The sequence below is a fragment of the Epinephelus fuscoguttatus genome, linkage group LG14 (genome assembly GCF_011397635.1).
Source record: "Epinephelus fuscoguttatus linkage group LG14, E.fuscoguttatus.final_Chr_v1".
Lineage (NCBI taxonomy): Eukaryota > Metazoa > Chordata > Actinopteri > Perciformes > Serranidae > Epinephelus > Epinephelus fuscoguttatus.
Genome location: NC_064765.1, coordinates 3,694,295 through 3,710,834, shown reverse-complemented (window position 1 = coordinate 3,710,834; position 16,540 = coordinate 3,694,295). Strand labels below are relative to the sequence as shown.

The 16,540-nt window shown below is 39.3% G+C and overlaps 1 protein-coding gene across 1 annotated transcript; it reads left to right on the top strand.

Moving 5' to 3' along the window:
• Window positions 1–285: 285 nt before the first annotated feature.
• Window positions 286–14,568, top strand: egln3 (egl-9 family hypoxia-inducible factor 3). The gene is made up of 5 exons (XM_049596149.1): window positions 286–887; window positions 10,034–10,153; window positions 10,420–10,556; window positions 11,668–11,741; window positions 13,239–14,568. Exons 1-5 carry the CDS (start codon window positions 528–530, stop codon window positions 13,265–13,267), a joined length of 720 nt encoding a protein of 239 aa, XP_049452106.1. The 5' UTR covers window positions 286–527; the 3' UTR covers window positions 13,268–14,568.
• Window positions 14,569–16,540: the final 1,972 nt, after the last annotated feature.

Sequence of the window (16,540 nt, the reverse complement as noted above, 5' to 3'; positions counted from 1 at the left end):
TTATTGCAGCTAAATGTGTCTAGAGGACTGAAAAGGCACTTCATTTTATTATCCCAGTAAGTTACATTTTTATTTGCAATATAAATAATTCATAAAATTAAAAAAAAGATACTCTCTGTTCGTGTATTGATCATATGCTGTGTCGATCCCCCCCAACCCTTGTGTTGGAAACAAAATGCAAAGTACGAGCGCATGAGGCATTTATTTTGAAATCGCTAACCGGAAGTAGTGTGTTTGCGCACGTGCAGGCTTGACGGTGCTGCGGCTTGAATAAGAGCCCGATGGTGCCAGTGAAGAGTTCAGAGCTGCAGCAGGCTGAAGGCGCACTGTTCCATATCATATGTACATGTACATACATATATGTATATCAGCTGTCAGTCAAACACCTCGGTGACAAACTGTCTCTGAGAGTGTAACACACTTTATCCGTGCACGTGACACATTAACCACGGTTACTGTGCTCTGTCAGAACTTTGTCTGTCCGGTCATCAGTCTGAAGTCGGTCCAACATCTCCGCCGCCGTTAAGATGCCTTTCATCGAGCACGTCTCGGACGCGGACCTGGAGTGTTTGGCGCTGGAGCGGATCGTCCCGGCGCTGCTGGCGCAAGGCTTCTGCTACGTGGACGGTGTCCTCGGGGAGCTGGCCGGCGGCGTCGTGCTGGAGCAGGTGAAGGACATGCACCGCTCCGGAGCGCTGCAGGACGGCAAGCTGGCCGGCTCCGTCCGGGGCGTCCACCGGAGGAAAATCCGCGGGGATAAGATCGCCTGGGTGAGCGGGGCCGAGCGCGGCTGCGAGGCGATCAACTTCCTGCTCAACCTCATCGATAAGCTCATCTCCGTGTGCGCGAGCCGGCTCGGGTGCAAGAAGATCCGGGAGAGGTCCAAGGTAAGAGACCGAGGCCTGGTTCAAGTTCAGGGCTGGAAGACTGGAAACCAAAAATACATCTGTTTATTAAAAGAGCAGCAATGTTATAAAGTAGCGTCATGGCGCATAAAGTTGATTAAACATAATTTACGCACTGAATTTTTTTTATTAATCTGTCAACTAAAAGAAGGATAAGACAGATTGTTTGTTCATACAGCCGTGAACACATTACATGGTCTGAGAGTAAAAATATAAATTAATAAATCAAATTAAGCCTCAAATATAAATAAATATTAATGCACAATGCAGATTAGTGCAACTTTGTGGCCTGCTGCACGAATGTGAATTATTTTGTCCCACTGTGATGGATCCACCCAGCAACATGTGGTTTACTACTTTAATTTATATTTGTTTGTTGTTGTTTTTTTTTTTTATAAATAATTAAAAACAGAACTGTTGGTGGGTTAGAACAGTTGTAGACTTTGTCACTTGGTCATGTTTCACTATTTCCTGGCATTTTATTGCCAAAACAGTCAGAGTAAATAAAGTCACAGCTCATCACGTCTGCACAGAGTGATGCCACTGGACTTGGTGTTCTTACAAACCCATGACAGTGTGACATGTCACTTATGTACATGGCCTTTAAAATGTAAAGGTGGTTTCTACGTGCAATAAGGGGTTAATATATCTTAAGTGTGTGTTTGATTTATGAGTCAGCGTCAGGATTTCTCCCGCTGATGTCACCACCACGCCACCAGTCGTCTGCATCGTACGTGATGGAGTCGTGTTCTGCTTTGATTAAATCCCCCCTGTGTTTGCACGCTGTCATTTAATCTGTGATTTAGAGCGACGGTGGGATGTTTGACCTCAGCAGAGCGCTGACGTGCAGTCGCTGTTTATATGTGTTCACTAGTTCACTGTGACAGCGAGCTGTGATTGGCTGGTTTGCAGGGTGGGCGTGTTTGTTAGTTGTGTGTTTGTGAAAGGATGCAGATTTCTATAAAGGTCCAGGAGGAAATATTGGCAGACAGTGAACATGATATAATAAGTGAGTTTCTTTAGTGTGCAATCACCTGAAAATGAGATTTGTCATGTTTTTGTTGCCTTAGAATGAGTTGTTTACATCTCCATAGGGAGCAGGTCCTCCTGTACGGAGTCCACCATGATCACTGATATGTTTCTACAGTGGCCCAGAAAGGACAACCCAAACACTGACTCCAGTTAGAGGCCCTGTCACTGATTCTTTTATAACCTTTAAGTGCTTAATTGAGTTCTGCTTTCACTGGTTTAAATCACCAGGTGGGTTTGTTTTGATGATGAGGAGGAGGCCTCTGCAGATAATTCGCCAGGATTAGAACTAAGGTGAGCTCATGTTAAGATATCAGAGAAAACAGGTGAGCACATTCATGGGCGCAGGGCGATCAGCCAGTCAGTGACATGCCACACAGCATCGGATAAATGCAGATTTGTAACGTGTATTCAGTGTTTTCTGTGGTGTTGATCAGCTGGTCTGGTCATGTTGGAGAGGAAGAGATCTCTGACTATAATCTGGCTCCTGGTGAAAACCTCCTGATCAATGAGCACTGGAGGAATTCTGAGGAAGATCAGTTTCAGCTGGATGCAATCTGCACTCCTCACCTCACCTAATCCCCCTGAAGTCACACACATTGTTCCTTTTACATTGCTTGTTGTCAGCGTTGGATTTCCCTCCATTTTAGGAGCTCTGGTTAAGTTTTGTCACCACTGTGTGAAGTTAGAGGTTGTCTTTGGCTTCACCAGCGTTGATGAACTCTGTTTAGGCTGTGCAGTAATACTGAGGTCACATTCTGGGCTGCAGGTGATATCAGATACAGGAGATGCTTCTCATTTGAGGGTGTGGTGGTAATTTGGATTAGACAAAACACATGAGTCAGAAACTCGTCTCTCTGTGAGTTTATTTCAGGATCTGCAGACGGACTCACAACAAACTGTCAGGAATGAGCTGAGTGCAGAGAGTGGAAGAATGCAAGGTTACCTCACAGTGTTTCTGCTTCGTGGCCTCAAAGTTTCCATTAGATAAGTGTTGAAAGTTGCACAGATTTTATATGATTTACATTTAAGTTATGTGAATAATTTCCATTACAATGGCTCCACAGTTTGTTCAGTTTGGATTGTTGTGTTGCTCGACTGAAACACCCCAAAACCAGGTCAGTTTTCTTGCTGAATTCGGGTCAGTCTGGGTCACAGCGCCACCCCGACCGGAGCTGTTTTGTCTCATACATGTCAAGATGGCCGCGGGGTCATCGGAGAGTCCCTTCGTGTTTGTTCCCTTTTTAGCGTCTAGGCTCTTTTGGCAGCCGTCCAGTGACCCCTCTGGGCCCCGAGCCAAGGCTCCAGGAACCAGAGCACGCTCCGGGGAGGACAGGAAATGTAGTGGACCAGTTCAGGTCCACTAGGTGTCCTCTGCTGCTGCAGGCATGTTGATGGCGTGTAGACTCAGGCTGAATACCGGGAATTTAGATCTGAGTACTTACCAGCAATATTAAAAATGTGCTCCTTCTTTCAGGGTAACAGACGTGAGATTTTTAGAATACGAAAACAGCCACGCTACAAATGATGATCTCATAGAACATGATGCATCGCTATAAACAAACACTGACAGCATGGAACAGTTTACTGTACTTTAAGTACATTTTGCTGATGTCTACTTTTATTTAAGTGAAGTTAACTTGTAATGGAGTATTGTCTCAGTGTGGGTTTAGTACTGTGACACAGTAAAGGATCTGAATACATCTTCCACAGCTGCAGATGTAGCAGTGGACATTCTCACGTACGCCCTCGTCCACTTACTCAATTATTCGCTCCCTCACTCCACATACACTCGCATACACACACCAACACGCACACAGATTTACATAATCTCTCACACACGCACACACACACACGTACACACACACACGCACACACACGTTTCCAGTGTTTCCGCCCTGTCTTCACGTGCAGCAGCGTACAGTGCGCCCTTATCGTAAGTGTTTGTGCATGCACGTTATCAGATTTAACTTCTTAAGAAAACAGGTCAACCCCGTTACAATGGGACTACACACACACACACACACACAGATGGTGCAGGAGAATAAACAACAAAGATAAGCAGGATAAGAAGTTTTTTCTTCGTACAGTAAAAACTTGAAGTGAATATAAAGTTTAATCCGCAGCAGCAGAACAGGTCGGCCATGTCGCCTTCAGCCTGCGTTCATTTTGGCAGCTGTTTAGCTATTTTACATTCAGTTTTTTTCTTTGCACACTGAGTCTGTTTTTTCAGACTCGTTTTTTTAATCCATCATGTGAAAAAAAAAATCCTTACACACAGAAACCTTGCACACTGATGTGCACACGCCGATGTGTTTTATTGTTCTACTCGGAGCATAAATCCGCAGTACGTGACAAAATAAAACGACACATTTCCTCCTTTGCCTCTCTCCTCTGGAGTTACCCGTCTGACTGTCATCACTTCCTCCCTGTCTGTTATTTGGCACCACAGCTGCATGAAGGGGCATGGCTGTCCTCCACATTCTGTGTGCGGTCCACATCCTCCTCCTCCTCCTCCTCTTCATCATCATCATCCACCTGAATATCACTGTCTGACCTGTTGAACGTAGCTGTCAACAAACGTTGAGGACTCAGGTTTCTGACTTATTTTTCAATGTGCAACAGTTTCAGACAAAAAAAGGATTCCATGTGCAGAGGCGCTGGTTATGGTTGCTTAGCAACCAGCACCGTATCACAGCCTACCTAATGTAATCCTGAGTGCAGAGCTGATTGTCTTCCAGGTATCTTTTTTAAGTGTTTAGGCTTAAAACATTGTCCATGAGACAGATGTAAAGCCCTGTGCTAAAATGATCAACCTATTTGTCACAGACTGATATTAGCAGATGAAGGGAAAGATATCTGTTGGCTTTGATTGGTTCTTCCCCGTCACATGACATGTGGTGCAAGCTGCTGCTTTCCAAAAGTTGAACCTTTGCGATGAAGCCATCGCGGCCTAAGCTGTAAGTCGTGTTCTGTGACTCAATCAGTCAGACTTTATTTGTAGAACAAAAACACAAAGTGATTCATTCAGTAAAACAATCCCTTCCCTGCAGATGCAGCAGTGAACATTCTCACGTACACACTCAGCCTTTTATTCGGTTATTCACTCCCTCACTCCTCAGCACGTACTTACACACACACACGGATCAAAAGCAGTGAGTGATCCCTCAGGCGTTTGAGCATGCCTGTCACGCATCATGTCATGACTTTGTAATTAAATAAAGAGATAAAATTAGAGGAAGGACCTGAGGATATTAGATGGAAGGGAATGTGTTTATTAGTAGAGACCCAGCTAAACTCACTTCATCTTTTTTGCATTCTTTTTTTTTTAATGAAAATGAAACTTGACTAATATTACAATTGCAATACTGGTCGCAATATGATTTTTTTTTTCATATTGTGCAGCCCTGTTTTATGATTCGGATTTAGAAAATCACACCAGCGGCAGTTTGCCTTGTACACACACTATAAGATAACATACAGTTGCAAGGAGTTCAATGAAATAAAGGAATTCTCTAAACAGTAAAAGTTAATGACATATAGAAGAGATAAAAAACAATAAAACAAAAATTTATATAGAATTTTTAAAAGACAAATTGCAGAGGGAATAAAAGATTTTTTACAAGTGTAACGATGCCCTGATGGCAACAGAGAAAATTCCTGAGAGAAAATATAAAATAGGGAAATAAAGTTGAATTTAATTAGTTAGTTTCAACCCAAACTGTATCCATGAAACTGACGGACAACACGGGGAGGTCGTCCTCACCGCCACTACAAACTAGAGGAACGATTGCATCAAAAAATCTCTAACTATCGGAAGTTTGAGCTCAAACGCATGAACATTGGATGAATGATATCTGATTCTTTTAACACTCCAGTGTTTGTATTATTATTGGAGCCTATACCCGTGTAGTTTTGGCTCCAGAAATCAATCCAGACTGCAGCCTCACGCTCCACACGTAGCTCTGTCATTAAAGACTTCAGCAGACTAGAAACCAGCCAAACAACTGCACAGACCTCAGAGCACTCCCTCCCTCCCTTCGTCCCTCCCTCCTCCTCCTCTCGATGAGAAAAATAAGATAAAGTTGAGGCGCGAGGCTCGGTGAGGCGTTTTGTTTTGAGTCATTTTTTTTTCCTCCACAGTGTATCATTTCCTCTCTGCCCAGCCCTCCTGTGTTTCTCCACATAGTTTCACTTCATAGCAGTTACGTGGTGGTGATGATGATGTTTGTGTGTGTGTGTGTGTGTGTGTGTGTGTGTGTGTACGTGCCTTAGTGGCGGCATGCAAACAAACTTGCGTGATTTTCCCTCCTTTCCCCGACAGAGTGAGTGCAGCTCGCCTGTGATTTTTGGAGCAGGTCAGCCACTTTTTATCAGTGCTGGGGGTTTGTCGTCAGCAGCAGCAGAGGAAGGCTGAAGCTACGTGCAGCTCTGGAGTCTCTTGCATGCACACTGAGGAAGGCTTGACACCCCCCCATCCCCCCCCCCCCCCCAACTGCTAACTTCCCCCCTTAACGTGTAGAGCGATAGAGGGAGGCATGGACTCAATGTGGTTGCACACGCTGACGTCAGTTCAGTTGCCCAAGATGTTGTTGATGTTGCGTTCAGGGACCCATGTGTTTGATGAGAGTTAATCTACGCAATGACCTTCTGGTATAAAGCGTGTGTGTGTGTGTTTGTGATTGTAAAGAAAAGGTTGGGAGCGGAATGTGAGATTTTCCATAGCGTGTGAAGCTTTTCGTCTTTCACAGTTTCACAATAAGAGCGCTGAAAAGAAAGGATGTGTCGGTGATGACGCAGCTGCAGCGGACACAGCTGACATCATTTAGGAGTAAATGGGTTTTGCCTTTTCAGTGAGCGACCATGAACACTCAGAAAAACATGTTTGTTTGCACATTAGTTAGGTTCATACACAACTGCTGAAAAGTTCGTAATCAGCTGTTATTTTGATGAGACTTGGCCATTTCTTGTTTTATTGTTTAATTTTTTTTTTTATTTATATATATTCTTAAGATTTTTTTTTTTTTTTTAAGATTTCCTAAATTTAATGGGACTTAACAGAGGGGGCCAAAGGGCCAAGATGAGGGGAAATAATGCTGGTCAAGTGCTGTGGTCCAAATGAAATAAATTTAGTTTAGTTTAACTTTTAGTTATCCAGGATTTGATGTCGTGAAGACAGTTGTTGACTTCAGTTAGATTGTTGATGTTGTTTGGCTCTAAGGGGAGATAGATTTGTGTATCATCCACATAACAGTGAAAATGTATGTTATATTTCTGAATAATTTAGCCCAGCTGAAGTAAAAAAAATGGAGAAGAGAACTGAACCGAGTATTGAACCTTGGGGTACACCACAGGAGATGGGAGCCAAGGAAGAAAGAAGGTTACTGATAAAGACAGAAGGATCTGTTGGATAAATATGGAGAGAACCAGTTTAAATCAGAACCAGAGACCCAAACAGTCCTTTTAATCTGTGAATGAGAATAGAGTAAATGTGGAATTATACTTTTAAAATCTGTTTAAAATAGACATTATTGAAAGGAAGAAGAAAAACATCAACAGCTGCTGATTCCAAACTTTTATGTTTGTACCTGACTAATGTGCAAAGTTCTACAGTGTTAAGACTGTGAAGAAAACCCTGTGTTTTAACCAGCTGAAGCCGTCTCACTGAGATGACCTGTAGTAACCTCTCAGGGGTTGTGTGCGTTAGCGACAGAGAATCAGCTGTTTGTTTTTCCTGAAGGAAATCCTCAGTTTGGGCTTCTTGTTGACTCTGACACAGTCTCATGTCTGATGACCATCTGCTGTTCTCAGCCAATCAGCTTCCACTTCCTGCATCGCTGCAGTGAGTGGGGCAGGTCTTTTTAGGATGATGGGAGCACTGGAGTTGACGTTTTCTTTTGTCTTAAGTATGTTTTACTTTTACTGGAATATAGTTTTACACCCTTTGAGTTTTCTTCTATTTGACTGAATATCTGTATCGTAAAGACTATAAACTTTAAACAGGCCAAAGCTGTCATGAGTAAAAATATTGACCTGTTGTCTTGTAGTATTTGCAGGCATAGAGAATATTAGGAGTATGCATGAATTGTCTGTTACAGTTTATAGAAAGTTTCGCCATCAAATGTGAAAGTGAAGGCGGACCCCAGATTCAGTCTCATTTTGGATCGAGCTTTGTCTGCTTCGCATTTCACCTCGCTTTTTTCTTCATTGCTGTGTTGCAAGCTTTGTAACGTCCTCCTCAGTACATGCTGCTACTACCTGGTCACTACCTTTTTATAAAGTCCCAACCTCACCTGTGTGCTGTTCCCAGAAACGAGTTCAGACTGTTTACTTACAGCGCAGTTACACTCACAGATAACTGAGCCTCCTACCTGCCTGTCAAACACCATCAACCCAGAAAACTTCCCGAAGTTGTCGTCCGTGGCCGCTTGCTCCGCTGCCGTTCAGCAGCTAACGAGTGGAGCTAGCTGCTAACAGCCACCGCTGCAACTAACAAACTTCACAAATCCATTCAACAGCTCCACCATCCACAGTCAGACACACACGGCTGATTATTTACTGCTGAATTACAGCTCTCAACTCGCACCAACGGCTGATGCTGCTCCACTCTGACTGTTTCTACTGGCTACTAAAACATCGTGGTGCAGACTATTTACTGGAGTTTACCAGCATGTCACTTATGTGGCATTTGAAGAGAATTACAAGCACGGCCGTTCTTGCAACACACTTGTCTACGTGCAGCTGAAGTCGTAGGCACACAACCACGACACACACCCGATGTATTCAGAAATATTGGCAAATAACCCCCCCCCCCCCACACACACACACACACACACACACACACACACACACACGCACACACACACAGGGGAAGTTTCTGTAATCACATCTGTCAGCTTTTGTTTTGAAATTGCGTCACACATTTTTCCTCATGTTCTTCTTTTTCATTATCGATAAAAACACTGCGCTTTGTTCTTCAGAGCAAACAGTTTTTGTATTTTCTATCATAGTGAGGAGAATCACTCGAGCTTTGTATCGCTTGGATTGTTTAATAAAGCTGATACAAAACCTGAGTGTCCAAAATATACTTTCTTTTGTTTTACATAACTTACTTTGGAGGAATAGAAACTCGTTTTTACAGATAATGTATTTTTTTCTTTCAACAAAAGAATTGACAGTTGTGAATTGTTTCATGTCCAAATACAAACAGCTGAACGAGAGCATCTAAATAAGACAAATAAATAAAGTAGGTTGTCAGAATGTTTATTTGAAATCAGAAATGATTCGAACAAAGAATAACTCAACTCAACTTTATTTATATAGCACCTTTCATACTAATATGCAGCCTCAAGTTCTTCACATGGCAAAACCGTAATGACACACACACAAAGTTTTGCAGGACTAAAAAATTACATCAGTAAGACAATAAAATATTTTAAAAAACAAACCAAAAAGAAAGCCGATCCAAAATCCACAGAATCAAAAAAGAGTAAATAAATAAAATAGAATAAAAATAAACAGGAGGGATAAAACAAGGTACAAACCAGTGGTTAAAGCTTCAAGACTGTGACGTTACTCCACATTAAAAGGCCAGATTAAAAAGACGGGTATTTAATTTACTCTAAAAATACAGAGAAAGAGCTCAGCATTTTAATATCCAGAGGCAGTGAATTCCACAGTTTAGGGGCATAAAAACAGAAACCGCTCGTAGCAGACACATGAGGAACATTTCAAAATAAAGCAAAGTGGAGAACCTCAGTGGCTGGAACATAAAATGATAGAAACTCCATGATGTGTGGAGGGGCGAGGTCATTTGAAGCTTTATAAATAAGTAAAAGAACATTTGTAAAGATCCACATCATCAGCGTAGTGACATTTTCCTTAAGTCGACATGATACCGAACATTTTTGGTTCCCTACAAATTTTATGTTTCGAAATCTCTTGCCAACATGTCTGTTTGTGTTTTAATGTCTTAACCTGCCCTTCCATGTGCAGGTTTCTACTCCTGTAGTGTCTCTCTGAAACACGCTGAACGTTCTCAAACACTGTGTGTGACACTGAGGTCTAATAAAGTGTGTGTTGTCTGTGTGTGTCCTTAGGCCATGGTGGCGTGTTACCCAGGAAACGGGGCAGGTTACGTCAAACATGTGGACAACCCAAACCACGACGGACGCTGCATCACCTGCATCTACTACCTCAACAAGAACTGGGATGCCAAGGTGCGTTCAGGGACCTCTGCTCATTTCTGAATTTACACTCTATCACTCTCAGCTTGAACTTTAATCTCTTTATGATTGTGATTTTATTGATTATCTTAAATTCTCTGATCTCTTGTGATCATGACTCAGATTATAGTATGTATCAGCAAAATGTAGTTAAAACAGTTAAAGTTAATTTAGCTTGAGAAGGGGGAGAGTTTCTCTTCATCCTTCAGTTTGTCTTCGTCTTCGTGGTGTCTGATCTTTGTGTTGTTGTTGTTGATCAGGAGCACGGGGGCATCCTCAGGATCTTTCCAGAGGGGAAACCTTACGTTGCCGACATCAAGCCGCTGTTCGACCGGCTGCTCCTGTTTTGGTCCGACCGCAGGAACCCACATGAGGTGCAGCCTTCGTACGCCACCAGGTAACCAATCAATCAATAATCCTGATAACTAAAGACAGAGGTGTTCAGTTCCTGTAGGGAGGAAGAAAAGTTATCTTCAAATCTCTATGAATTGACAGATAGAGAGAGATATTTTTGTTTGGCATCATTTTAAACATTGTTGGAACTTTTTTAGATCCCATTTGGGATGATTAATTGATGCGTTAGTTTAAGTCAGAGGACTTGAATACTGAAGATAATGAATCCTGCACATCCTGTCTACCTGTGTCGGCTCCCACTTTACCACCCAAAACTTTCAAACATTTACCTCACCTCTCCGTCTAACAGATGATGATCAGATAAATGTAGGAGAGCAAATAGTACAATAATTTCCCCACTTGAATGCAGTGGAGGAAAAATAGAAACTCTTCTACAAAAGCTGAAACTAAAGCACCAGAACCTCGAAAATACAGTTAAGATAAATTGATGAACTACACTTTCACTGTGCCCACAAAAACAGGAAGCTACTGTCTCTGCTACGTTAACAGACAGGTCTTCTGGGAAGGAAATAACCTTTAACATCAAATGTTCAGTAAATATTATTTTCTGTTAGGGTTGACATCAGCAAACTCTGTTCACACAGCACAACAGAGGTGTGTGCTTTTTATTATGAGTTGAAACAGATTAGATGCAGTTTAATTGAATTAATCAGGTGCATTTAAAGTGCTGAATCCTTTTATTTTCACTGAGGACAGAAACACCTCATCCACAGATCATTGGCTCCACCTGCTGGTGTAAAAGTGAAATAACACCCAAAGCAGTAAACAACATCTTTGACTGAGGCTAATATGTTTTACATGTATCTCCTCTATGAATATAGAAGTGGGAAGTAACTAATATCATGACCTTCCATCTCTGATTGGCTGCCTCAGATGTATACAGAGGCAGCATTTTTGCACGCTGTGTTAGGAAACACAGGCACTTTAACTCAGACTTTATTCTACAAGTATATTTTAGTTGCTTCACAGACACTAGATCTACTTCAGTGAAACAAACTCTGACTTCAAGTGCAACAAGAAATTAAAAAGTGATTTTTCAAATGAAATCTACAAACCCAGAGGTGTATTAAACATCACTATTGTCTCTGTTTCAGGTACGCCATCACAGTTTGGTATTTTGACTCTGAGGAGAGAGCCGAGGCTAAGAAACGCTTCAGAGACTCGACAGGTACAAACACACGCACACACAAACACACAAACACATACAATGACATTTTTTTCATGGTTTTTGAGGACATACTATACTATGACTTTTTTTGTTTTTGACGACATGCTATACTATGACTTTTTTTCATGGTTTTTGACGACATGCTATACTATGACTTTTTTTCATGGTTTTTGACGACATGCTATACTATGACTTTTTTTCATGGTTTTTGACGACATACTATACTATGACTTTTTTTTCATTATTTTGGACGACATGCTATACTATGACTTTTTTTCATGGTTTTTGACGACATACTTATACTATGACTTTTTTTCATGGTTTTTGACGACATGCTATACTATGACTTTTTTTTCATTATTTTGGACGACATGCTATACTATGACTTTTTCATGGATACTATGACTTTTTTTCATGGTTTTTGACGACATGCTATACTATGACTTTTTTTTCATTATTTTGGACGACATGCTATACTATGACTTTTTTTTCATTATTTTGGACGACATACTATAATATGACTTTTTTTCATGGTTTTTGACGACATGCTATACTATGACTTTTTTTCATGGTTTTTGACGACATACTTATACTATGACTTTTTTTGTTTTTGACGCATGCTATACTATGACTTTTTTTCATGGTTTGTGACGACATGCTATACTATGACTTTTTTTGTTTTTGACGACATACTATACTATGACTTTTTTTCATCGTTTTGGATGACATACTATACTATGACTTTTTTTGTTTTTGACGACATACTATACTATGACTTTTTTTCATCCTTTTTGACGACATACTATACTATGACTTTTTTCATCGTTTTTGACAACATACTATACTATGACTTTTTTTGTTTTTGACGACATGCTATACTATGACTTTTTTTTTTTGATGACATACTATACTATGACTTTTTTCATCGTTTTTGACGACATCCTATACTATGACTTTTTTTCATCGTTTTTGATGACATACTATACTATGACTTTTTTCTTCCTTTTTGACGACATACTATACTATGACTTTTTTCATCGTTTTTGACGACATCCTATACTATGACTTTTTTTCATCGTTTTTGACGACATACTATACTATGACTTTTTTCATCGTTTTGGATGACATGCTATACTATGACTTTTCTCGTCGTTTTTGACGACATGCTATACTGTTTTTTTTTTTAAACGTCAACATACTGTACTGTGTAAGAAACTTTTTATGATTTACTTTACTATGACTTGTTTTATTTACTTCACGTGACTTTAAAAAAACATTTAGAACCTTTTTAAAGATATACTAGACTTTATTTTTTACTTTTCATGTCACATTATACTATATTATGATTTTAATGTTCATAACAAAGTTACATATTTTATATATTTTTATTTCACACAGACATTCATATGTTATTGTTAGTGTCAAGCTTTCATACACTTCATATTTTAAATTAATATATATATTCTAAATCCTTATTTGTACCTTTCTGTGTTTTAGCTCAGCAGCAGGAGAGCAGCTCTGGCTGATAGTGAGGAAACATCGCCACCTGGTGTTTGACACCCTGACCTGCTGGAGAGGACGGAAGGGTTCCTCCCAACTCTCACAGCTCCTGAAAAAGCTGAAAAAAAGGACAAAAAAAAACCCACAACAAAAAAGTTACATTCTGGAGGAGTCGAGGGGGTTTCTATCTCTTCAATGGATGAATCTACATTCCCTCGTCTTTCTGCAGGGCGTCCAGGCTGGACAGAGCCCCATGACTGATGAGTTCAAGTTGCCTGCAGCTGTACTGGACTTCCCCTGCTTTACATGATCTTTGTGCAATACTCTCTGCTGAGTCAGAGGAAAACTCTGCACTGCACCTTTAAGCTTCAGCTTGCTAAAACTAGAGGAGGCGAGATGACAAACAGTCTGAGGTTTACCAACAGAGAAACACTGGAGATATGATGCTTACAAATCTATGTGATAGACATGTACTTCAACATGCGCTGTATAAATGTTTGGAATAAGATGGGACCACACGGGAGTATTGTGTGAAGTCACGGAGGAGCTTTTGGGAATTGAATTATGTGAAATCTTACAGAGTAACAATACAAATCAAAGAGAAATTGTTTTGAGTGACATGAAAGGGGTAGAATTATCTTTTAAAGAAACAGTCCCATGTTTCGGGGGTTTAAAAAAGACCAGTGTTTCTCTGATTTTGGGGAAAGCAGTGTAAAAGGTTTGCGTTGAAGATGAATAGCACTTTAAAGCTGCCGTTAAGCATTATGACTTCACGATCTGATCATTGTCGAGAAACACCACACTTTGTGTACTCTCCCTACACTCTGACTTTTTGTTCCTGATTTTTAAAATGGCTGCCAGTGTTCTGTGCGCACTCCGTCCTCCGCCGATGGAGAAGGACAAAGAGGAAGATAGATTCCACTGATGCAGCACATTTGACGGGCGGCGTGTGAAGCCGCTGTCACAGACTGTGTGAGTGTGAGAGTGGATGAATAATTGATGCTCTGTTCAAACAGCTCTTCAGAGACGTTATTGAGCCTGAGCCGCAGTCCTGAAAGAATAACGCTCGCTGCTAACTTTCAGCACCTTTTAAAAGTGATCTGTCTCTTTCACTGTAGCCTGACCAGGACTCCCTGAGATACTTTAAATACAACATGTAACTGTCCTGTGTTTTGTGTGCAAGAAATATTTTGTCTCCATCTAGATTTTCAGAAAGTTCTGTGAACTTTCACTTCATTTACAGATGTATTGAATACAACTTCTATTTTAAGAATGTATTTTATTACCTGTTTTTGAATCTACAATAAACATGTAGATATCGGTCTAATGTCTCTGGCTTTGTTTTTTCATCACATTACACAATTTTCAGCAAGTATAACTTTTAAAAAGTCATAATAGTAGTATAGTATGTCATCAAAACTCCTGAAAACATCATAGTATAGCGTGCCGTCAAAAACCATGAAAAAATTCATATTATAGTATGTCATCAAAAACCATGAAAAGTCAAACTATAGTATGTTGTCAAAAATGATGAAAAAAGTCATAGTATAGCATGTCGTCAAAAACCATGAAAAAACGTCATAGCATGTCGTCAAAAACCATGAAAAAGTCATACTATAGTATGTCGTCAAAAATGATGAAAAAAAGTCATAGTATAGCATGTCGTCAAAAACCATGAAAAAGTCATAGTATAGTATGTCGTCAAAAACAATGAAAAAACGTCATAGTATAGCATGTCGTCAAAAATTATGAAAAAAAGTCATAGTATAGCATGTCATCAAAAATTATGAAAAAAAGTCATAGTATAGCATATCGTCAAAAATTATGAAAAAAAGTCATAGTATAGCATAACATCAAAAATTATGAAAAAAGTCATAGTATAGCATGTCGTCAAAAATTATGAAAAAAAGTCATAGTATAGCATATCGTCAAAAATTATGAAAAAAAGTCATAGTATAGCATAACATCAAAAATTATGAAAAAAGTCATAGTATAGCATATCGTCAAAAATTATGAAAAAAGTCATAGTATAGCATAACATCAAAAATTATGAAAAAACGTCATAGTATAGCATGTCGTCAAAAATTATGAAAAAAGTCATAGTATAGCATAACATCAAAAATTATGAAAAAACGTCATAGTATAGCATGTCGTCAAAAATTATGAAAAAAGTCATAGTATAGCATATCGTCAAAAATTATGAAAAAAAGTCATAGTATAGCATAACATCAAAAATTATGAAAAAAGTCATAGTATAGCATGTCGTCAAAAATTATGAAAAAAAGTCATAGTATAGCATGTTGTCAAAAATTATGAAAAAAGTCATAGTATAGCATGTCGTCAAAAATTATGAAAAAAAGTCATAGTATAGCATGTCGTCAAAAATTATGAAAAAAGTCATAGTATAGCATAACATCAAAAATTATGAAAAAAGTCATAGTATAGCATATCATCAAAAATTATGAAAAAAAGTCATAGTATAGCATGTCGTCACAAACCATGAAAAAAAGTCATAGTATAGCATGTCGTCACAAACCATGAAAAAAAGTCATAGTATAGCATGTTGTCAAAAAGGAAGAAAAAAAGTCATAGTATAGCACATCGTCAAAAAGGAAGAAAAAAAGTCATAGTATAGCATGTCGTTAAAAACCATGAAAAAAGTCATAGTATAGCATGTCGTCAAAAAGGAAGAAAAAAAGTCATAGTATAGCATGTCGTCAAAAAGGAAGAAAAAAAGTCATAGTATAGCATGTCGTCAAAAAGGAAGAAAAAAAGTCATAGTATAGCACGTCGTCAAAAAGGAAGAAAAAAAGTCATAGTATAGCATGTCGTTAAAAACCATGAAAAAAGTCATAGTATAGCATGTCGTCAAAAAGGAAGAAAAAAAGTCATAGTATAGTATGTCGTCAAAAAGGAAGAAAAAAGTCATAGTATAGCATGTCGTCAAAAAGGAAGAAAAAAAGTCATAGTATAGCATGTCGTCAAAAAGGAAGAAAAAAGTCATAGTATGTCATCAAAAAGGATGAAAAAACGTCATAGTATAGCATGTCGTTAAAAACCATGAAAAAAAGTCATAGTATAGCATGTCGTCAAAAACCATGAAAAAAAGTCATAGTATAGCATGTCGTCAAAAACAAAAAAAGTCATAGTATAGCATGTCGTCAAAAACCATGAAAAAAAGTCATAGTATAGCATGTCGTCAAAAAGGAAGAAAAAAAGTCATAGTATAGTATGTCGTCAAAAACCATGAAAAAAGTCATAGTATAGCATGTCGTCAAAAAGGAAGAAAAAAAGTCATA